Source organism: Hyperolius riggenbachi, chromosome 2 (assembly GCF_040937935.1).
Source record: "Hyperolius riggenbachi isolate aHypRig1 chromosome 2, aHypRig1.pri, whole genome shotgun sequence".
Taxonomy (NCBI): Eukaryota; Metazoa; Chordata; class Amphibia; order Anura; family Hyperoliidae; genus Hyperolius; species Hyperolius riggenbachi.
In genome coordinates, this window is record NC_090647.1 from 268680530 (window position 1) to 268704507 (window position 23978).

The following is a 23978-nucleotide window of genomic DNA, read 5'->3' on the forward strand; positions in this document are numbered from 1 at the left end:
TGCTAGCGTTCATATACATTAAAAAAAGTATTTTATATCATTCCACTTGAACAGCTATAAGCATTTTATTATTGCCTTTACCATGAATGAACTACATTAAAAAAAAATATAAATACATTTCGCACTATACATAAATACAAATGTCAGCAGTAGTCATGCAGGTGAAAAACGGAAATGTGAACTCCATTGTGATTAGTCCAGTGGAATATAGAGAATACAAACATACTTTAATAGCACACACATAAAACAAGACAGCATAACAACTGATAAAATACATAGTGGGTAACCTTTATATTAGCCATAATATGTGCAGAATGTTACTGGGGCTGAAGACAGGATAGGTACAAAGAATACTGGGGGAAAGGTGGTTACAGCTGAAGCCTGGCTGGTTGCTCTGCCCAACTCCTCCACATTTGTGCCAGTTTCCTTCACACCTTGCTGTGATTAATAAGCTCCATTAGTGTGGTTGCCACCTTGTTCTCCCAACTATGGTAAGCTTTCTATATTACCATCAGCTCATACAAAGGATGATTGATAAGAAAATAAATACTACTGCCAGCTACCACTTAAGGTAAAGCTTGTTGAAGGGGTAAATTGACCCCAAGCCCCTAATTTTACAGATTCAGGGAGATGCTGCTGAATTCAATCAGCTACAGATGGTCCGCCTTTCTCTGGTAGTGGAGATTGCAGATAGTTTACCAGGACAGTATCAGCGTAGCCCATGAGAGATCGGTCATTGGGTGAATCAGCTTCTGTCCATAAGTGAGATCTGATGAACAGCCAACCCTCTTTCTCTCTCAAGTGCTATATGGTTGCATATAATGTATATAATGGTTTGTGTTTCCTATTTCTTGTACCAATCACAAATGGGTTCTGCTTATGTATTCCTATGTACTGCATGTTTAGGATGAAAGGGGTTGTTTAGCTGCTTCTTTGACGTGTATCTTGTGTAACGTTTGTCATCATTGTAGGCCACATAAATAAATTACGGTGAATGTACATCCTACATAGATGTGTGTAAGTAGTCTAGTGTTTGTTTCAGAGTCCTCAGCCCACAGATGAATCAGGTTGTATTCTTCACCATAAGATTACCTAGGCCGGAGAGAAAAGAAACACAATATAAGCATCTGTCTTCAGCTGTAATACATGCAGAAGCACCATGACCATTTCCCTGCTAAATGCTGATCCTACCCATTAGCAATGTATCATGGCTGTCGGCTCACATTTGCATCCTTTCTACAGACCTCTGCGAAGGAGGCAAGGAAGGCTCATAAGCTGCACAGCAGTGCCTGCCAATACTATTCTTCATTGTTTTTGTAGCACTATAAAGAATGGCAGGTCTCCAGGGAAATCCCCAGCTGGCTAAAACACTCATAAATCAGTCCATAAATTGGTTACCCTTCAGGATAAGCCATCACACTTATCTGATGCATTTCATCCATGACTAGAAAACAACTCCGTTAAAAAAGGTATACATATTCATGTTTCTCAATACAATTCACACATGAAAAGCCAACCTTAATGTATTTATAGAAGATTTAGTTAAAATTCTACACATAGAAACATTTTTATCTAAGTATTTATATACAGCGCCAACATATTACACAGCGCTGTACAGAGTAGCATTACTGCTACTTTTTTTTTTTAAAGTGTAAAGAAAAGCTTCGAGCACTTGGTCTCTTCCCATCACTCTCCAGGTCAGCTCAGTAGGAACATGCCCGTTTTTAGGGCCGTGCCGCCGCCCAGGGCGCTGTTGGGAGGGGGGTACGCTATAATGGAGGGGGGAGCCGGAGCCGCAGGGAGGGCAGCCCGACCTCTCCCTCCCTCTCCTCTCCCGGGCCGCCCTCCGTGCTCCCCCCTCATATGCAGAGCGAGCAGCTGGGAAGCGCTGTTTACAACTCACCTGCCTGGCTCCAAGCGCTGCTCTCTCACCGCTGGTCTATCTCCTCTCTCTGCATAGATGCGGATACACACGCTGCCACGCTGCTTCCTGTTTAGCAGGAAGCAGCGTGTGTATCCGCATCTATGCAGAGAGAGGAGACAGACCAGCGGTGAGAGAGCAGTGCTTGGAGCCAGGCAGGTGAGTTGTAAACAGCGCTTCCCGGCTGCTCGCTCTGCATCTGAGGGGGGAGCACGGAGGGCGGCCCGGGAGAGGAGAGGGAGGGAGAGGTCAGGCTGCCCTCCCTGCGGCTCCGGCTCCCCCCTCCATTATAGGTGACAGCTAGCTATCTAACCTATCCTGGGGGCACCTACCTAATCTAACCTATGGTGGGGGGCAGCTACCTAATCTAACCTACACTGGGGGGCAGCTACCTATCTAACCTATACTGGGGGGCACCTACCTAATCTAACATACACTGGGGGGCAGCTACCTATCTAACCTACACTGGGGGGTACCTACCTAATCTAACCTACACTGGGGGGTACCTACCTAATCTAACCTACACTGGGGGGCACCTACCTAATCTAACCTACACTGGGGGGCACCTACCTAATCTAACCTACACTGGGGGGCAGTTACCTAATCTAACCTACAGTGGGGGGCAGCTACCTAATCTAACCTACACTGGGGGCAGCTACCTAATCTAACCTACACTGGGGGGCAGCTACCTATCTAACCTACACTGGGGGGCAGCTACCTATCTAACCTACAATGGGGGGCACCTACCTAATCTAACCTATACTGGGGGGCACCTACCTAATCTAACCTATACTGGGGGCACCTACCTAATCTAACCTATACTGGGGGGCACCTACCTAATCTAACCTACACTGGGGGGGCAGCTACCTAATCTAACCTACGCTGGGGAGCAGCTACCTATCTAACCTATACTGGAGGGCACCTACCTAATATAACCTACATTGGGGGGCACCTACCTAATATAACCTACACTGGGGGGCAGCTACCTATCTAACCTACACTGGGGGCACTTATCTAACCTGTATTGGGGGCACCTACCTAGCTAGCCTATACAGGTGGCCACTATACTGGCTACCTATATTGCAGGCACCTACCTAAATAACCTATACTGGGGGCACCTACCTATCTAACCTATGCTGGGGGCAACTATTCTGGCTACCTATATTAGAGGCACCCACCTAGCTAACCTGTACTGGGGCGCCTGCCTATCTAACCGATACTGGGGGGCAACTATACCGGCTACCTATACTGGAGGCACCTACCTGGCTAACCTATAGCGGGGGCAACTATACTGGTTCACCTATGCCTGGCTACCTATACTGGGGGGGAGCTATACTAAGTGCAACTAGACCTGGCTAACCTATACTGCGGGCACCCATACCTTGCTCGGGGGGGGGGGGGGCCCAATTTTTACACCCTCGCCCTGGGTGCATTTTAGCCTAGAAACTGCACTGAGTAGGAATGCCTATCTCAAGGATTGTGCACTTATTTGAAATGAGGGGTGCAACCACACTTAGGCCAGGGACCGCTCTTAGATGAAACAGGGTGATTTATTAGCTTCAGGGCTGTGGCAAAAAGGGGCGGCACCATGGCAAACCCAGAAGTGTGTTCTCACACTTTCTTAGCAGTGTGACACAACACGCAGCAAGGCAGTCACGATGCAGAGATTGTCTGCAGACAGCTGTGACAGGAGGAGCTGGAGCTGCTGCCATCACTGGAGGCGTAATATACGAGGGAGGTGAGGTCAGTCATGGGTCACCTTCAAGCATGTCTTTGAGTGGCTGTGTGCGAGTTTGTAAGGAGGAGAGACCTGGGAGAGCAGAGTCTGTCTATGACACGCAAGGCACACTGAAGGACATTTAACAACAGTGTCGGAGACAAAATATGGGTAGATTTTTAGAAATCGGTGCGGAACTGCCTCATGCATCTTAAGAAATCACTAGATAGTGCAGATTCCTTCTTAACCACCCTGGCGTTCTGATTAAATCGCCAGGGTGGCTGCGGGAGGGTTTTTTTTAAATAAAAAAAAAACTATTTCATGCAGCCAACTGAAAGTTGGCTGCATGAAAGCCCACTAGAGGGCGCTCCGGAGGCGATCTTCCGATCGCCTCCGGCGCCCAGAATAAACAAGGAAGGCCGCAATGAGCGGCCTTCCTTGTTTTGCTTATATCGTCGCCATAGCGACGAGCGGAGTGACGTCATCGACGTCAGCCGACGTCCTGACGTCAGCCGCCTCCGATCCAGCCCTTAGCGCTGGCCGGAACTTTTTGTTCCGGCTACGCTGGGCTCAGGCGGCTGGGGGGACCCTCTTTCGCCGCTGCTCGCGGCGGATCGCCGCAGAGCGGCGGCGATCAGGCAGCACACGCGGCTGGCAAAGTGCCGGCTGCGTGTGCTGCTTTTTATTTGATGTAAATCGGCCCAGCAGGGCCTGAGCGGCAGCCTCCGGCGGTGTTGGACGAGCTGAGCTCGTCCAGACCGCTCAGGTGGTTAAACTAGCCAGGAAAGTCTCTCAGACAGTGCAGTGTATGAGGGGAATTGCTGTTGCCGAGGTAAGCAACACACCTGCTGAATTAATACCAGCAGGCTCTGAGGAGGAATTCAGCAGGGGGAGGAGCACCTCACAAATCATGTATAGTCGGCACTCTGCACTATCTGTAGAACCGCTATCAAGCGGTTCTAAATCTGCAACAGTTTAGGGATGGATTGGCACTTAACTGTAGTGCAGCTCTAGAAATTCACGCTAAACTGCCGCTATTACCTAGGATTTAAGAAGGTTCTTATCATGCAGAACTGTTCTCCCTGCTGGTTAGAACATTTTAAGAAGAAAAAACTGTCGGTAATGCTTTGATAAATCTGACCCACAGACAGCGGAGCAGAAGGGAAGTGGAGTGGAGAGTGGCCTTGTCTGGCAGAGACAGCAGCAGAGAGCCTGAGGAGGAAAGGAGACAGTTACATTATGGGATCTCCACTGACTAACCAGGGTAATCCTGTGTGACATGACAGACCTCACTGGGCCAGATTTATCAAAGCATTACATACAGGTTTTTGTTCTGTTTTAACCAGCAGAGGAACTGTTCTGCATGATAGTAAGAAACTTCCCAAAGCCTACATAATAGTGGCAGTTTAGCGTGGATTTCTAGAGCTGCGCTAGTTAAGAAAAGTGCAAATCTATTCCTAAACTGCTGCAGATTAAGAAGTGCTCAATAGCAGTTCTAAAGATAGCGCAGGCTAGACAAGATTTCTGAAGGGCTCCTCCCCCCTCACTCAGAGCCTGCCGACAGCAGATGCAACAGTAATTTCCCTCACACACTGCACTGCCTGAAAGACTTTCCTAACTCCTATTCCTAACAGTTTATCTGCACTGCATTCAGTGATTTTTTAGGATGTCAGACAATTCTGCATGGATTTCTAAAAACCTACCAATATTTTGTCTCAGGCACTTTTGATAAATGTCCCCCTGAGAGACCTTCCTAGCTCCTCCTGTTTTACAACAGTTTAAGAAGGAATCTGCACTATCTAGTGATTTCTTAAGATGCCTGAGACAGTTCTGCACGGATTTCTAAAAGCCTACTAATATTTTGTCTTAGACACTCTTGATAAATCTGAGATTGAGAAGCATAGGAATTGCTGTTGTGAAAAGCTGAGAATTGTGTATCCATTATAAGCAAGCAGGGTATGTTATTGTAGGATGGCCACATCTGCACAGGAGAGTAGTAATGTATGTCAACATCATGAACAGTATGTGAGACGGTACGGAGTTATTTGGAGCTAATATTCTGTGACATCACTAGGATATAGGCGGTTAATCTGTAGGATTACGGAGATGTGGGGCAGAGGTGTGGGGGTAGTCTATTACTAGGATTCTCGGGTTAATATTTGTAACAGTATTAAGACAAAGTGTATTAATAGTCTGTGACATCACTAAGGGCCCTTTCACACAGACAGTTGAACCCTGTGCTCACCAACCAGTTACTAGGCAGCAGCGAGCATTTACCAGGCAGCAGCAAGCAGTTGTGAGACGTGGACAGGCTTTTCACTGCCTATCAACTGCTTGTGTGAAAGGGCCCAAAGAGCAGAGGCGTAGCTAGGTTTTTCAGCACCCGTGGACAAAGACAATGTTTTTGTACCCCACCCTGTGGACAAAATGGGCGTGGCCACACATCAGAATGTTGTAGTCATGGGTGGAGTGAAATGTTCAAATGCTGTTTAGATAATGAAATGTGCCCCCTTCCCCCATTCAGATAGCCAGATGTGCCCCTTTAAAATATCCAAATGTACCCCCTTTAGATAGCCAGATTGCCCCGCTTTTTCTGCTGCTGTTAATGCTTCTGCACTCCTCTGTAGAGGGAGAGAGAGAAGCAGCGGCACTTCAGGCAGACAGTGAGCTGCCTCTCATGCATGTGAAGGTGCAGCAGCCGTGCTGAGCGCCCTCACAGTGCTGCACACGGGGACATATGACCCCCCCCCCCCCCCCCCGCCCACCCATAGCTACGCCTCTGCCAAAGAGTGTGTGTTACTATTTTGTGACATCACTGGGATATAGAGGGTTAATACTGAAATTACAAGGATACAGGTTTTTTTTTTATATTGCAACATCACTGGGGTACAGGAGGGAAGGTGTTTTGTGACTTCAGTGGGTCCAGAATCACTGGTATATAGGGGGTGAAAATTAGGTGACTATACTTTATGTGTGGCTTAATTTTTTGTGCCTGAGATACACCACGGTAATATTCTGTGGCACACACACGTTTGTATTAGGCAGAAAAAGTGTAGAACCTGCATTCCCAACAATAACCTTAAACCTAAACTGAGAGGGATGTGGAGGCTGCCATATTTATTTACTTTTAAACAATACCAGTTGCTTGGCAACCCTGCTGATCAGTTGCCTCTAATAATAAAGTTCAAGTGCGGAGGTGGCACACCTTACCCAAGATGCGGGTGCTATGGCCTGCAGATGCTGAGCCCCGGCATCCAAGAATTCAACAGCAAGGTGAAAAAGTCCAGGTCAGTACACCTTTTCAAAATGGATTTTCTCAATTTATTGCTTCATAAGCACGTGAAAAACTGACAATTGTTTCGGGGCCACGGCGGGTCCCCTTCTTCAGATAGTGCAAAAAACCATTTTTTTGCACTATCTGAAGAAGGGGACCCGCCGTGGCCCCGAAACAATTGTCAGTTTTTCACGTGCTTATGAAGCAATAAATTGAGAAAATCCATTTTGAAAAGGTGTGCTGACCTGGACTTTTTCACCTTGCAGTTGCCTCTAATACTTACAGGCACTGAACAAGCATGCAGATCTGTTTCTGACGCACGTGCAATGATGTTCAGTTAAGGGTAATTCCACCACATCCACTGTAGCCGTTCAGAGGGTGCACACAGCGGCACATGATGGGAGGGGTTGGATTGAGAACACCCAGCACAACATTGGTGGAACACTAGTCTCACAAACAAATAATCCCCATCTATTTTCCTGAATCACAGTATGAAAAAACAAGAGCTATTATCTAAGCAAATGAGGCAGTCAAAAAGCAAATTCAAAAGCAAAAGTACAGCTCAATGTTCTGAAAATTAAATAGAATGTAGAATGCAAAACACTGACTGATAAAACACTGTGGATAATATTTATGAACTGAAAAGTTCAAAGGATCATGACCTCTGTTTGTTGTGCAGCTGAATTAAGCAGATGACCGATATTGCTGGTCCACGTTTCCATAGATATGAGGGCAAGCTCCAGAGCTGTGACAAGGCCACTCTGCGATCCCTACACTAGTGGTGGATGCACAGGGACGGGACTAGCAGTAAAGCAGAGTCCCTGGGGGCCCCTAAGCCAAGCGTCTCCCAATTTGCCATCCCAGGTTAACTATGCTTGACTGCAGCCGTCGGATGCTCTGGTCTGTGCTGTGAAGGGATGGTGTTGATGCAGATGAGGAGGAAACAGGCAGGGGAGAAAGGCTGGGACCATAGTTTACCTGGTTCCTGATGACACGTCCTGGTTTCCTCCTCATGCTGCATCACACGCAGCCGGCCGCAGTGGCACTACCCCCCCCCTCCAACGTGACGCAGGCATGGGCGTCACATCAGTATGCCCATGCCTGGGAGAAGGGAAGGGGAACCCTGCTATCACTGGCTGTGGGCACTTGAGTGGCTGCAGCTGTACAGATGTGCTAGACTGGCGCTGAATCAAACAGGCTGATGCTGCAAGCTGCTCTATTTTACCTCCGGTCTTCTGGAGGGTGGGGGGCGGCAGGATGTGCATACAACATTGCTGGGGGGTGGAGACAAGGTGTGTGGGCAACTTTGCTGAAGGGGGAGTGGACTTAGGATTCGCATTTAGCTTGTTGAGGGGCGGGCACCATTTTTAATGTGCTCATTGCTTTATGGGATGCCTTAAGTGTAGGGACTCCAGAATGAGACTGGCTTTGTTGTGACTGTGGGGCTCCATCTGCTATCTAGGAACGTGTGAAACCAACCATCTCTTTCTTGGAAGCGTCACATGTATCCACTGGCTTCAAGTGAGTTCAACTGGGTGTTTGCATTGTGCGACTGATATCTCTGCCATGTAAGCTCCTCATATGCAAGGTATTCACAATAATGACCGAAGTAACATCTTTCTTTTGAGCATAGGTACTCTTTAATGAAAAATTAAAAACCTATGAAAGAATAGTTCACCTTCCATTGTCTTCCTCAGCAGCAAAGTTAAGGTCTTCTGAGTTTATGTTACTGTCATCTGGAAATGAACAGCTTTGATCTACAAGAAAAAAAAAATACAATAATAACAGTGTTAGACAAAACAGAGGACATACCGGTAGGCATGAGTACAGACAACTGCACCTAGGCATGAAGCACACCGGCATCATCTACCACCTGACATTCAGAAACCTTTGGCTTACGGCTAATATTTTGGAACAAAAGTTTTATGTCATACATACAGTTCTTCCACAAAAGACTTTTGCTAAGCATTAATTAAAAATAGGACATTGTTTTAAGTGTAACGCCAGTAAGATGTTTCTATCTCCGATTTCTTCTCACATCGCATGTGGTGTATGTGACTGCGGTAAACGACATGTTAATAATGAATTGATGCAATTGTTATGCCGCTTGGAAGCAAGCCACTCAAGTATAGCAGCTGCTTCATTTAATTGGCCAATTCCCAAGCTGCATAAAGTCTGCATTAACTTGGAACTATTATTAATGTCTTATTAACCATCCATTCTACATCAATCTGCTTTAGCCATCTTGGTGCCCACATGTGACTTGTGTTTGTGACCTTCAGGAGATTCACAAAAGGTCTGTGTGGAAGAGTTCTCTTTTCCAATCACATCCTCTGCTTTTTCCTCTCCTGCCAGACACCTGACAAAAGACATACAACAGACCGAGCGTATAAGGGCCGGTTTCCACTACACGCAGATTGGATGCAGAAAAACTGACTCCAATGAATGCCTATGGGCCTGTTTCCACTAAACGTGATTTTTCTGATGCAGATTTTCCCATAGGCATTCATTGGAGTCAGTTTTTCTGCATCCATTGTGCATCCAATCTGCGTGTAGTGGAAACAGGCCCTAAGAGCAGTGCTCTCTCCAGAAATCTTTTCCAGCCGGGCGGCATGAAAAAGTACCCAGGTGGAGCGGGAGCGGCTGCACAGAACCACTTGCGTACTTTTGGCATACTGCGCAGGCACAGCCATACCCACGCAGGACAGCCGTGATTATACACAGCAGAGAACACTGCTGCAATAACATATCTGACAAACTTGTCGGATATGGTCCTGGCAACAGTTTTTGTTTTTTGTTTCTTTTTTTAATATCTTATTCTGCCTCAGGTATGTTATGAAAACCAGACAGTGCCCATTCACACTACATGACCCATGCACAAATACAATTTAAGACAGACATGTTACATCGCAACATGTGGGTACCCACAGCTGTACTTTGAACAGTAAAATTAAAGTCTATGTAATAAATGACACAGTGGGAGGAACTGTTGGGTGAATCCTCCACAAGTGAGCTATACATCCGTTCCAGACCCTGCACAGTTCTTTAGAAGTAATTTTACCGATGTCTGGAAGGGAGCAGCCGTGGGGCAGCGCCTCGGCAGTACCATGGTAAACCTGCTCACAGATCCCCTTCCAGCCCGTGCTGCTCTTCACTGCGATGTGGGGGGTTGGGCCTCTGGAAAACAACCTTCCTAAAAGCCTCCCCTAACCATACTTCAAGTGCAGTAAGTGAGGAGGTGGTAGTGGAGACATTATTGGCCTCAATTCACTAAGCTTATCTCCTGTCTTTAATAACTCTTCTGAGCTGTTTCTACAGTTATCACCATGGTCATAACTGTAGAAACAGCTCAGAAGAGTTAATAAAGACAGGAGATAAGCTTAGTGAACTGAGGCCAATCCTTTAAGTGGCCATACCATGGGAGAGGCAACTGAAATCCGATGGACTGCCACTTCTCCAGGCACGGCCTTGCTTCCCTGCCAGGCACTAAATTAGCCGGGTGGGGCGGCCAGCTAAAACATGCCAGGTAGGACACTGATGTTTATAAGGGCATAGGTCAAGCAAATGCACTGCAGCCAACTAATGGAGAAAAGACAGCAACTGGTTTTGGGCAGTAGGATGTGGCCATTAATACAGCAAAACTTAGGATCACAATTTCGAATTGGTTACTGGACTATATAAACTTTGCAAACTCACTTTGCAATGTCCTCATTTATTTAGTTTATCCTACTATACTTCCGTAAATTTCCTCTTTAAGAGATTTAATTCAAACTGTGCCTGCTGTCACAAATAATCACAGCAAGATGGGTATAAAAAGTACAGTATTACAAACATGACATGCATATGAGAAGAGCCTGCAGTGATTCTGAGGGTTCACACATCACCATGATCCAGCAGCAGTTTAAGTCTGTGCTACCATACATTGCAGCATCATGAGAGGATCAATGACAGTTAGCTGAATTATTCCAGACAGGGATTTCTGTAACATGGCCTGTACTTTAGGATTTATCACTTTACTACATTAAAATGTTGAAAATGTGCTAATGTTCTCTGACTTCAATGTTGGTTTTACACGCTGCTTTAGGTACGGTTATGTAATCCATCACTTGCAGTGCAATATTATTAGCAACACTGAAAAGATTCTACTTTCTTTCCAAATCTGCCCTAGACACCTGAAACACCATTACCCTGAATTAGCTATATGCATTACAGTTACTGCAGGACACTTCTGTCTGTTTAAGTGAAGGGTTACAGAAGGCCAAGCTCTAAAAATCAGCATGGTTTGCAGATCTAAAATCATCACGATGCACAGAAGAGCCTTAATAAATGTGGGAGCTGGCATATGTGCAAATGTGGTACTATGAGGACTCCCACACAAAGCAAAGTGTGCACACTGCCACCTAGTGTTAGAAAAGCTACAAGCTTAACCAGAAACACTAGTTCTTGATGGCAAAATGCTGTCATTTATTTTATGACTAAACTGAATATGAAAGGTGTTGAATTCCTTTGAAACAGAAAAATCTCCTCACATCTCCTCACATGGCTGCCGTGCTAATCCTCTGCTTTTAATATTTTTTAAATCCCTGACCCAGATTAAGTGTTCTGATTTGTGTGTGTAAATGTTAGATGTCGGAGTATTGAGACTACAGACTATACAACAGCTACATCATGATGCAATAACTTGAGATAAAACACACTAACTGAATTACATACATCCAAGTCAATGGTAATTCAGTTACATATGTGCTGTAGGTTGTTTCCGAACCAGCAGCAGACGAAGTGCAGGATCAGGCTGCGTGATTTCCCTACAGCAAAGTGACAGCATTAGCAGCCCACACAGATGAAAAAAAAAAAACAGAAAGAAAAAGCTCTTTATTTAATTTGCGGAATACTGCAAGGAACAGTCCCCATGCTCTGCAGGCTCTCACATTATCCTCCATTAAAGGAAACCTGAGGTGAGAGGAATATGGAGGCTGACATATTTAAACAATGCAAATTCCATGGCTGTCATGCCGATTGTCTGCCTCTAATCATTTTAGCCATAGACCCTGAACAAGCATGCAGATCAGGTGCTCTGCCTGAAGTCTGACTAGATTAGCTGTATGCTTGTTTCATGTGTGCGAGTCCCACACTACTGCAGCCAAGGAGATCAGAAGGACTGCTAGGAAACTGGTATTGGTTAAAAAGGAAATAAATATGGCAGCCTCCATATCCCTCTCACCTTAGGTTTCTTTAGGGCCCTTTAACACTTGCGTTAAATTCTGCGTTGCATTACCCTACCTGACTGCAAGGGGCTACAAAAGCAATGAAAGATTATGGAGACTTTCACACTTGTGCCCTTAAAGGGAACTTAAACCAAATGTTTTCACATACATGGGACTTCTACCAGCCCTCTGCAGCCACGCCGCTCCTCAATAATCCTCCGTTCCCCCGTCGTGGCCAAGTTTCACTTTCACACGACTGGGAGTCGGCGGGCCACTGCGCCTGCGCATCCCTGGCCATCTTTATACTTCCACTGGCGAAAATGAAACTCAGCCGTGGCGGGGGAACGGAGGATCGTGGAGGAGCAGTGTGGGCACAGGACGGCTGCAGGGGGCTGGTAGAAGCCCCAGGTAAGTGAAACTCGTTTTTTTTCCATTTGTTTAGGTACTCTTTAAGTATCCAAGCTAATGTAAGGGCAGCAGCGTGTTATCGCAAGCATCGCACTTAAAGGACTTGAGGCCACAAAATAAATGTTTTTACTTACCAGGGGCTTCTTCTAACCCCTAAGAGGCATTTGTCCCCATGCCACAGCTCCGGTACGCTCACAGGTCCCACTGACAGCCTCTAAGGATCTCCGACCCCAAAGTGTAGGTGTCTTCTGTGCATGCGCGCGAACATGCCCACGTAATCAAGATCCTTGTAGGCTGCCAGCGGATCCCAGGAGAGGACCGGAGCTGCGGCAAGGGACACAACTCAGTTTTAAGGGCTAGCAGAAGCCCCAGGTAAGCTGAAATACATTTATTTTGAGGCCTTGGAGTCCTTTACCGCATGTTACTTGGGGTAATGGGAGTCTATTAGGGGGGGGGCGCAGTAAGTCTAAGCGCCGGAGCCTGCTGCAGTGTGGCGTGCATGCACGGACCGATGGGAATCCCAGTGACGTAGAATTACAGGGAGATCACAGAATCGGAGGTGGGGGGGGGGGGGGGAATTTGGGGTATCTAGATCAAAACCAATCTGTAGGAGCCAGAATTCTGTCTGGGCTATAGGATATCAAATAAAAATTATTTTCCAATATCGTCCTACCTTCATTTGAAGGCTGTGTTGCAAAAGTGTCATTGAAGCCACCACAGGTTATACTTTCCTCCTGCTCTTCATTTTCCGTATCACACTCAATTTCGCTGTCGCTGCTCATACCTGGTAAAATGTGCAGAACGTGCTTGGAACAGACTGCAGCTGTCACAATTACAAAAATAAATTAATGAGCAAGGTCAGAACTCTGTAAACATTTGGCAAATCACAACACAGAAAATTACTTGTGATAAATGCATTCCAATTTATTAAGTAAGGCAAAGCAACAAGTGTCTGCGGTGCATCATGAACAGCTCATTAGTAGCTGAGCACTGGAAATGTTAATCTGGTAACATTGTAAACGAGATTAAATAGTACAGTAGAAGAAATCAAGCTGCAGTGACTAAGCGGGAAAAGCGTCTCTTTTAGCATGTCACTGAAAGACCTTCTCTAAATGCCACCACCTACACACTTTTCACATGCTGCAGATCAGGATGGATGCTGGCACCTTAATACAAGTTCTGTACTACAAGCGATCAGTCATTGAAATTTAAATGAGTGCAGGGGTGGAAGAATGCAGAGCCATAGAAATAAATAAATAAAACTCATTTGTATTAAGGATCACTCACAAAAATCAAGATACTTGTAGCTAACATAGCCAGAAAATAATAGATGTAGTCAGTCATTGTCACAGAGCTGCCTATTGAATAAGCTTGGTGATTCAGATCATACCAATGTGTTTTCCTGCATTTGGGGCTGAAATTTAATATTTTTATGAGCAAAAGATAGGAAGAGAAGGATAATGTAATGATCATCATCAGGGATTGACTTACTGGTTTACCTTGCAAATCAGTTTTAACATCATGTGAATTTCAGATTGCAGTTGACAAGGGATACAGTTTCCTTCTCCCTTCCCCAAACCTAATCCATAGGATTCCTCTGTGTATAAAACCTCTCCCCCCCCCCCCCTTCTTAAAGGGTGCACAGTACTTCTAACACTACCCAGTGTGTACCCACTCTATGCACTACAGCAGAAGTGGATGTGCCAGCTATGCCTCCAACACACTGAAGAAGGAATGTGAGGATGCAGGGGTCCTCCTCAAGACAGCAGGAGCTCAACTAAAGGTCTGAAAGTGACAACAGAGCTTTGCAAATGGGGGGCAGCTGGGAGAATGAAAAAATGAAGTTGAGCATTAAAATATATTGAAGCCTAGAACTGGCTTAGGGCCCATTTACACTTAAACAGTTGGTGTGCGATAGTGTTCGTTAGTACGCGTTTTTTCCATAGCAACACGTTTTAACTGAAATCTTTTTTCACAATGCACTAAGTGTGAAAAGTTCCATAGGAAAACATGGGCATTACTTTGAAAATCAGTTTTCTTTCAGTTATAACTGAGAGCAACTGATTAAGTGTAAAAGGGCCCTAAGGCTGGCTAGCTGCTCTTACACAGGCAGAATTCTTACCAAGGTTGGGAAGGGGGGGGAAGGAGCCTGTCCTGCACTAAAACATGCGAAGACAATAAAGCGACATACACAGGTTATCGCATAAACGGCCAAGGTGGCTGACAATGATCACCTCTGCCAAGAATCTAGCGCATGTAGAGTGGTCCCTGATCCCCCTTGGTTAGTGATCAGCTTGGCAGATCACTGATGAGGGCATTGTTTTGTCCATCCACCCCTGAAAAGCATAACAGCCCTGTTCTATCAATTACTGTAAAGTGGCATTTCTGAGTACAGTTTTGACACAGTTTATTGATAATCTCTTTCTGCTGCAGTTATATAAATGACTATGGGGGTGGCAGAATGTTAATGTTTTTGATAGAGTCATCCTTCAGCCTCATTCTGTGATCTGAAGACCATACTGTTATCAAATTCAAGCCCATTTTCCAAGTGGGTATGGGCCAATTGTTTGTCTCTCTTGGTGAATAGTTTGAGCTATACACCTACAACAAGAATGCAGGTAATTATACAGCATTAAAGTGAATGTGTACCATTTTGATCTTGTATTTTGTAGTAGGGGACCACTTACCTCATTGCCCTTTATAGGTCTGTCCCTATTTCGTCAGTTTTGATGCAGACTGGCCCCTAAAATTATAGTTTATATTCTTTGACCAGTTTGGTCGAATATTAAGGCTAGAGAGAGGAGGCAAGAGCTTCTTTGCCCTGCTCTGTCACTCCTCCGTCATCACCGCCCCTTTGCTCCGCCCTGTCAGTCTCACTCCCGCAGATGTGCGGCTCCCCAGCTCATTACAAGAGCGCGCAGCTCTGGGGGAAGGTGCGTGGCTCTCAGCGCACAGTGCGAACACAGACAGGAAGCGCTGCGGGGAGACAAGAAGGAACATACATGTGGTTTCAGGCCGGTGTAATGTCATTACACCGGCAGCTCCGTAGACTGTGCAGTGACGTACTGCACGCACGCGCTGTGCGTTAGACGTAAGCACGCCCGCACTGTCCAAGGGACGCGTACCTCAGGTCTCCACTGTCTCGCGCTATTTTATCGGTGGTTGAGACTTGAGATATTAGGAAGTAAGAGGCTCCCGACCCGGAAGATGAAGCAAAGGTCGGCAGCCATCTTGGATTAAAGCCGAGCAGATTTTGGGCTATATTGCGCGAAGGGGGGGGGGGCGGTGGTGCGGCGAAAACCAGCACAGGTAATTGTATTTACATTTTTATACATGCCTATGTCATTTAAATAAAAATATATATATATATATATATATATATATATATATATATATATATATATATATATATATATATATATATATATATATATATATATATATATATATATATATATATATATATATATATAATACCCAATGGCTTTAAGCAGAGTGGAGTCATAAAACCTCATCTGCATGTTCAGTCTGGATCAGTAGCTCCACGTATTAAAGGCAGAGGATCAGCAGGATAACCAGGCATGCATTATTTCTGTATAAGGTCAGCAATGGCAGCTTTTATGTTCAAGTGATGACCTACACATCCATCCTGGCTAGATAACCAACTGCAGCCAAGCATTTTATTTTCAAAATGGACAGTGTGTCTTAGGGTTCAAAGCTGTTTTTATTGTTGTCTGTAACCCAACTGATAAAATCTGTATCACTTGTTGCAGTGGTGTAACAATAGGGGTTGCAAGTCATGCAGCCGCGGGGGAGCCTGGGGCCCTTATGGGGCCCGCCCAGGGCCGTTTTTGTGGGGCAGGAGGGGTCGCAGCATGAGGGGTGAGCATTGGCCACCCACATCTGTGGGAAGGGGGGACACTCCCCCCCCCCCCACCTCGGGCTATCCCCTCAGCGCTCCCCGTCCAGCATTAATAGGTGGCAACAGTGGTGGCCAGGAACACAGACATACCTCTATGCGTTCCACGCGCCAGAGGTCCCTCTCTCTAAGCGTCTGACGCTACTTCCTGTTTATCGGACCTCCGCGGTGGAACGCATGGAGGTATGTCTGTGTTCCTGCCCGCTGCTGCTGCTGCCACCTATTAATGCTGGAGTGGGAAAGCTGAGGGGAGAGCCTAAGGTGAAGGAGGGGGAGAGGCCTCCCTCCCGGCCGCTGTACGTGGCCAATGATCTCCCCTCATGCTGCGACCTCTCCTTCCCCCCAAAGGGAGTACATTTGAAATCGGCGCCGGTAGACTTGGGTGCAGGATACAGCGGTATATGGTTGATCCTGCTTCTGCACAAGCCCGGGCCGATTTAATTACTATTCCCCCTCCAGGCCGCCATGGATAGTAGGGGAATTAAATAATTCGGCTTCCAGCTATTGCTGGAGGCCGAATTATTATGTTTTTAAGCAACCTCGGCTCCGTCTTCTGACTGAGCCGACGTTACTCACTGAGCGCTTCAATAGGAGTGATTCCTATTGAAGCCTATGGAGACGCCGGCTGCGCCCAAATCTAGCAGCGCTGAAAAGCACTGCTCTGCCCAAAACGGCCCTGAGCGGTTCCTGGGGGGGATCCAAATTTTTGAAGGGAGGGCCCAGTGATTTCTAGTTACACCCCTGACTTGAGTTTAATTCTCTCCAACTGTAACAGAAATGATTAAAAGACAGGGAAGCATTAGGTCATCTGTGAATTTTCAATTGTTGCCCATCACATTTATTAATGACAAACATGACAACAGAAAAGCTATAAAAGAGGAAACCACATAGCCTATGCTTGGACACTGCATCTGTCTCTTGTTGACTTTGTGCAGCTTTACAGTTTTGTCATTTGGTATGTCTAAGCCATACCTTTATTTGCATGCATCATTTAAGTGACATTAACATATTTAAATGTGTTTGTACATGCGTTTTGCCTCACGGGAAGGATTTTTAAACCTTCTAACCAGGGCCGGCCCTAGACTTTTTGCCGCCTGAGGCAAATTTATAAAAAAAAAAAAAAAAATAGCGGGCAGGACGGGGGTATTGGGCCTAGCGGTTGGGAGGGGGGGTCGGACCCATCCTCCCTCGCCTGGGTCCCCCGATCTACCCTCCCCTCCAGCTGTAATAGGAAGCTGCTGATGCCCAATAGTAAGAGGCACAGGCGGGGAGGACTCACCTTATCCGCGTTCCAGCGTGCGCTCCACTGACGTCACCTCCTGCATCGCCGCCCACTGTATTGTAAGTGGACGGCGATGCAGGAAGTGACGTCAGTGGAGCGCACACTGGAACGCGGATAAGGTGAGTCCTCCCCGCCCGTGCCTCTTACGATTGGGCATCGGCTGCCTCCTATTACAGCTGGAGGGGAGCGTAGATCGGGGGACCCAGTCGAGGGAGGAGGGGTCCGACCCCCCTCCCCACCGCTAGGCCCAAAACCCCCGTCCTGCCCGCTACCCCTCTGGCTCGGCGGCCGGCCCCCCGCACCCACGGATGGGCGGGTGCTGCCACTAGAAGTTTGCCGCCTGAGGCAAACGTTTCACCCCGCCTCATGAGCGGGCCGGCCCTGCTTCTAACTTCGCTCACCACCGTAGTGGGTTGAATGAATTGCAGCAAAACATGAGAAAAGATGCAATAATATTTATTGAGCTACAATCCTGTTATAATAATCATCTAGGCTTGCAGAATCCTAGTTTAAGGGTTAGTAATTATAAGTAAGCATGCATCAACATTTCTTTACCAAGTTGTAGCAACATCACCCAAGGAAGAGGGGACTCAGTCAATCCCCCATAGGGGAAAACACCTGGTAATTAAATCCATCACGTCTGTTGGTCTCAGCAAAGTCCCGGAGTCCGGGCGATTTCCCAAACCAACTATACTCCCTAAACCATAACACACGCAAGCGCATATTCGGCCGCTGTCATAGGCGCATGATCACAGTACAAATCTATGCTACCCGCTTTTGCGCAACCTCGTGTCTACGCAATAGCTTTGGCCTTCATGAACCAGATAAAACCAGTTGGACAAGATAAAGGTGAAACTGCAATTTAACAAAACATGTTCTGCTTGCCTGAAGTTAGCTCCAGCTCAAGGGTAACTCCATGGGCTCAGATGTAACTTTATAGATCAGATGGGATGTGATCATCAATCTAATCCATACATACAATACATATAGTCCGTACATTACATATATGTCACATGTATATTACAACATGCCTTTCCATATTTTGTGTAGATTTTTAATAACAAATGGTTCTTTGTACAGCATGGTTCCAAAACATGTAACGTGCATGTTCAAAATATACCCATTGACTTACATTGGAGCAACAACACACCAATCTACACAGGGATTCTAGTGCTAACAAGGATCATTAGCAAATCCATTTATGTGAATTGGGCACAAAGGCATTGTGCAGACCTTAAACGGTAAGTTGCATGCTTTAGGCCTTGCACACGTTAATTGTGGTGTGAGCCTCGCAGAGATCAGCCTTCATATGACTCTGCACCATGTTGCAGCAACAGGGTCATCACTGGGCGGTGCTGGGCATGAAGTAAATCACTGGGATTCCCCCCATTGACTTGCATTGTTGCATAATCCTTGCGATAGGCACGAATCATGCGATAAAACGCTACAGCTTTTGCTTGGTATTGCGGCGATTTGGATACTTCCGGTGCACTGTGTTGCATTGTCTGAAGCATGCAAGTCTCCATAGACTTGCATGGCCCTTGCAGCAGGCAAGAGTAACGCTGGGCGAGGCAGCGTGCAAAGGGCCTCAAACATCCAGTCACCAGCATGGTAAACACTTTATCTATGATGAGATGCGAGGACAGCTTTGCTTCATTTTAAGCCAATCACTCATGATGAGTAAATATGTGCACAAACAAGCCGCTCTGACTGTCTTTACCTTCGTCAGGATAGGAGGAAGTGCCATCAGGTAACAAAGGGTTAATGTCCCCTGCTTCTTGATCACTATCCAAGCTGCCTGCCTGAGAATTGTCTTTTCCATTCCATCCTTTGGAGTTTGACCTTTAAGATCAGAAGACATCGCTTAAGAAATTACTGGAAATAACAGCAATAACAAAAAGTAATTTTTCTTAAAGATCAAAAAAGGTTTCCTGTTCAGTATATGGGCCATAATGAAAGAGAAACAAAAGGATAATAATTACATCCACTTTTTAAAAACAATGCAACCTTTAAACTTCAATTCTACATACAGCTTAACATTAATAAAATAAAATCACTCACCCCAAAGTGACTATTTTTCTTGTCTTTTCCAGGCACATTGCTTGTATTTCAGCATTGAGTAAGTCGGTCTGTCGGTCATCTGCTTTAGAACTAGAGGGTGCTTCAGGACTGCCATTATTGAGGGATCTTGGGGATCCATGTCTGCTACCATTCTTGTTTCCCCCATTACAACCTTAATGTAAAAACGTACACTGTATTTAATCTAATTGTCACAGAACTCGTTACTGCTTGAGCAAAAGTGACTGTCCATTGTACAGTAGTAGTAATGCTGTGAAAGATGCTTGTTCCCTCAGAGTATCACATTACTAGGAAGACCATGAAAAGTTCATGTTTTAGAGTAGAAAAAGAGCAGAATGATAGTAGGAAGCCTGTAAAATAAGGCTCTGTGCACGCTATACTTGTTATAAAACTCCTGGAAAATTGAAAATGTGCATTTGACTTCTGTGTGCCTTTACACAGCCTATTAAAACAGATTAGGATTCCCAGCCGCACACCCCTAGTTCACAATAAAGTGATCAGTCCACCAGAGCACCAGGTAGGACACTAGTACATTGAACCACATACATTAGCACACTCCATTAAATGCTTCTTGCTCTTTTATTGCAACAGATATCCAAACAGTGTAAGGGCTGGAACCCACTAGCGTGCTCTTTTGAGCGTTTAGGGAGCACTTTAAATTGCTAGTGATTTCCCTAAACGCTCTGCCAATGTAAATATGTGTGACAAATTCCACAGTAGCGATGAGCAAAATCGCAATCACAGGACCTGCAGCATTTGGGGAGCATTTGTGCTTCAATGTAAAGTATATGATCGCTGGCAAATCACTCATGAATCGCTACACATAGCGCTGTGTGTGTGATTTTAAATTACTGCAAACTATTTAAAAATGTTTTATAATAATTTGAAAGGACCAATCAGAATTAAACTTGCAAATCGCTATCACAATCGCTGGCAAAAAGCTTACACTTTTTAAAATTGCTACCAAAATCGCCAGAAACCGCTCATGAAATCGCTTACAAAACGCTAATTAAAATTGCAAGCAATTGCAATGGGTTCCAGGCCTAGAACATGACAAGTACCAGTCACCGGCAATAGATAGGCGTTAGAAACTCCCAGAAACCATCAACAAGCCTGCTGGTAACGATGTCCATTGAGCTGTAGGAAGATCAGAGTCCATAGTCCACAGCAGTGTATTAAATCAACACTGCTGTGGACTATGGACTTAGATCTTCCTACAGCTTAATGGACAATGCTACCAGCAGGCTTGTTGATGGTTTCTGGGAGTTTCTAACGCCTATCTATTGCCGGTGACTGGTACTTACCACGTTTTACACTGTTTGGATATCTATTACAATAAAAGAGCAAGAAGATTTGGATTTAATGGAGTGTGCTGATCTATTTACACAGTCTATTAAGGGATTGGTTCTGCATGGAACATTTCAAAACTGATTCTGTCCATTCCACAAAAGCACTGCTGAAATTGCTTATCATTGCTATATACTAAATGCACTTTCACTAGAATAATGCACCTGTCACCACAAGCAAAAAACTGTAAGGATTCTTTACAAAAATATACAACTGTGCATGAAGTCTAGAAGGGACTGGGAGTTACACATCACAATAAATTATGCTCTGAGAAATGCAGTGAAAAGAGATTATGATTTTTACGGTTCCGTGAAAAGACAAAAATGGACTAATCCAAATTGGCATTGGCAGTATGTGATTGGTTTAATTTAAAGTAAACCAATAAAATTTGCATAAAATCTATCATATGAACTGATGAATTTATCACTTTGCTGAGTGCTATGACAGCTATGCATTAACTACTTAGCGACCGCCTAACGCCAACTGGCAGCCGCAGAGTGGCTCCCCCCAGGACCGCCTAACGCCGATTGGCGTGAGGTCCTGGAGGCGGGGATTAGCAAGGAATGCGTGTGCATATGCGTTCCCTGTCAAGATACAGAGCGCAGATCCACGATGCACCTGCCAGCTGCGATCAGAGCTGGCAGGCTGTTAAAAAAAAAAAAACAACAACTGCTATTTACATTTGTACAGCGCTGGAAGTCTGTGGTCCTGTAGTGGTTAAGGGCTACACAATAACAAAAGCACACTTCTTGTTTGCTAAGGTGCAGACCTGCAGAGGGATCTAAGGAGCACTGCATATTTTCCAACAACATTGTTCAGATGTGCAGAACTAAATATAATGAGGTCAGTGTATGGCTATTGAAAGATTGAGTCAGCAGAACTTCCCCTCAAGGTTAATGAATAATTATGACACCATTTACACTCAGCTGCAGTAAGCAGGTTGAGCTCAACATGTGACCATCAGAATACTAGTCAGGTCAATGACTAATGCCTTGAACACGCTAGATTGTTCTCGACCGATGCAGCCGGTCAGGACCAACTCAGCCAAATATATAACATGTGCACAGTTAGGGAGCCCCTGATCCCCCTCAATGAATTGGTGAGCGATCACCCTGGTGGACCCTCTAAACCAAACTACCCACCCTGCCCAATCACTTGACCCATCTCCCCCCTTCACAGCAACAGAACCTGTACTAGCCTCAAGGCTACTTGTCTGTGGCACTGGGTACCAAACTGTAGCCCAAGTAATAGAGAGCTCTGATCTCTAAGGATGACAGGAATTTTACATGTGTATGCAACAGGGATCATACAAACCCTTACCAAAAACAGTTATTCATAATTATTAGAGGCAGTGCAATCATGCTTGTGCAAGCTGCTGTTTTCACCAATTATGTTACTAGAAGGAAATAATTCCATTGCCATAAAGTCACAGGGGACACTACCTATGTTTCCCTGACAAGGGCATAGGAGTTGCCTGCATTCAAGTAATTAAAACGCTGGGAAATTTGGACGCGATTTGAAGGGTAAAAAAAAGGCTCACCCTGCTCCTGCAAATGTCCCGGTGGGGTTAATTACCATTCTCCCTTCCGGCTGCTGTGGACTCTGGGGTAACACGCAGTTCCGCTTCCAGCGATTGCTGGTGGCCGAATCATGCTGTTTTTATTGTAATTTGGGCTTAGTCATTTAATGGCAGGGCTGTGGAGTCGGTCCAAAAATCCACCGACTCCAACTCCTCAATTTAGGATTCCACCGACTCAGACTCCTCCTCCTCTAATTTGCATATTAGAATTTTGTTGATTAAAAGTATGTAACGTGAAAATTTGTCTCTAACTGCCAATGCTTAGGAATTTTACAAGACAACTGAAGTGAGAAGGATATGTAGACTACTATATTTATTCCCCTTAGACTAAAACTAGTCCTTGGTAAGAGTACTTGTAAAAGGTACAAACCGGAACAAAGAACATCTATCAGGCCCTAGGCAATGTAAGTGTGGGTGCATATAAGAATGATGTGCAGGTACTCTGCTGGGGAATGAGGAGATTCTTCCTCTATTACACATTCTTCATGCGCAATCTGAACAAGGTTTATGGGTGACAGACAACACCTCTGTGTTCAATGTGCACAACATTCTCAGTGGATTCCCTGCAGCTCTGTGGGGAGTGCATGTGTAGAGTATAGTACTACTGTGTAACAAAGTAAACCTGAGAGATGAAATTAAAGTTTTATACATACCTGGGGCTTCCTCCAGCCGCCTTCAGGATAATCAGTCCCTCGTTGTCCTCCTCCACCACCTGGATCTTCTGCTATGAGTCCAGGTACTTGAGCCAGTTGGGCGTAGTGCGCATGCACACACTCCGCCGCCAGGAGCATACTACACCTGTGCAGCAATATTGCGCAGGTGCAGAATGTTCCTGGCTGTGGGAGCGGCATGTGGCTGGACTGCGCTGACTGGCTGAATTACCAGGACTCATAGCAGAAGATCCAGGTGGTGGAGGTGGACAGCGAGGGACTGATTAGCCTGCAGGGGGCTGGAGGAAGCCCCAGATATGTATAAAACTTTACTTTTCATCCATCTCAGGTACCCTTTAATTTGTAGCCACCAAACCAAATTTTAACAACATATTAAATTATTTGATTTCATGAGCAAAGGGAGTGCATACATTTGCATAAATCAGCATCAATGCAGAATTATTTCCATCTCATTGACCATCTCTATTAGTGACACAGCTACACATCAGGCTTTATTCTTACAGCATAGATGTTATTTAGTATATATAAGAGATTCCTGTGTACACATATATACAGTCACAATCAGATATGTATATCT

At 45.5% G+C, this 23978-nt stretch overlaps 1 protein-coding gene across 5 annotated transcripts in view; it reads right to left on the bottom strand.

Annotated features, from left to right (window-relative positions):
• Positions 1–210: 210 nt before the first annotated feature.
• TRIM37 (tripartite motif containing 37) overlaps positions 211–23978 on the bottom strand; it is a 158012-nt gene continuing 134244 nt past the window's right edge. For all 5 annotated transcript variants that reach the window (XM_068268642.1, XM_068268641.1, XM_068268640.1 and 2 more), the window contains 5 exons: positions 19787–19958; positions 19446–19567; positions 13198–13347; positions 8591–8669; positions 211–1092 (listed from right to left, as the gene is read on the bottom strand). In XM_068268642.1, coding sequence (XP_068124743.1) covers positions 1089–1092; positions 8591–8669; positions 13198–13347; positions 19446–19567; positions 19787–19958 — 527 coding nt within the window. In that variant the 3' untranslated portion in view covers positions 211–1088. The remainder of the gene's footprint in view (positions 1093–8590; positions 8670–13197; positions 13348–19445; positions 19568–19786; positions 19959–23978) is intronic.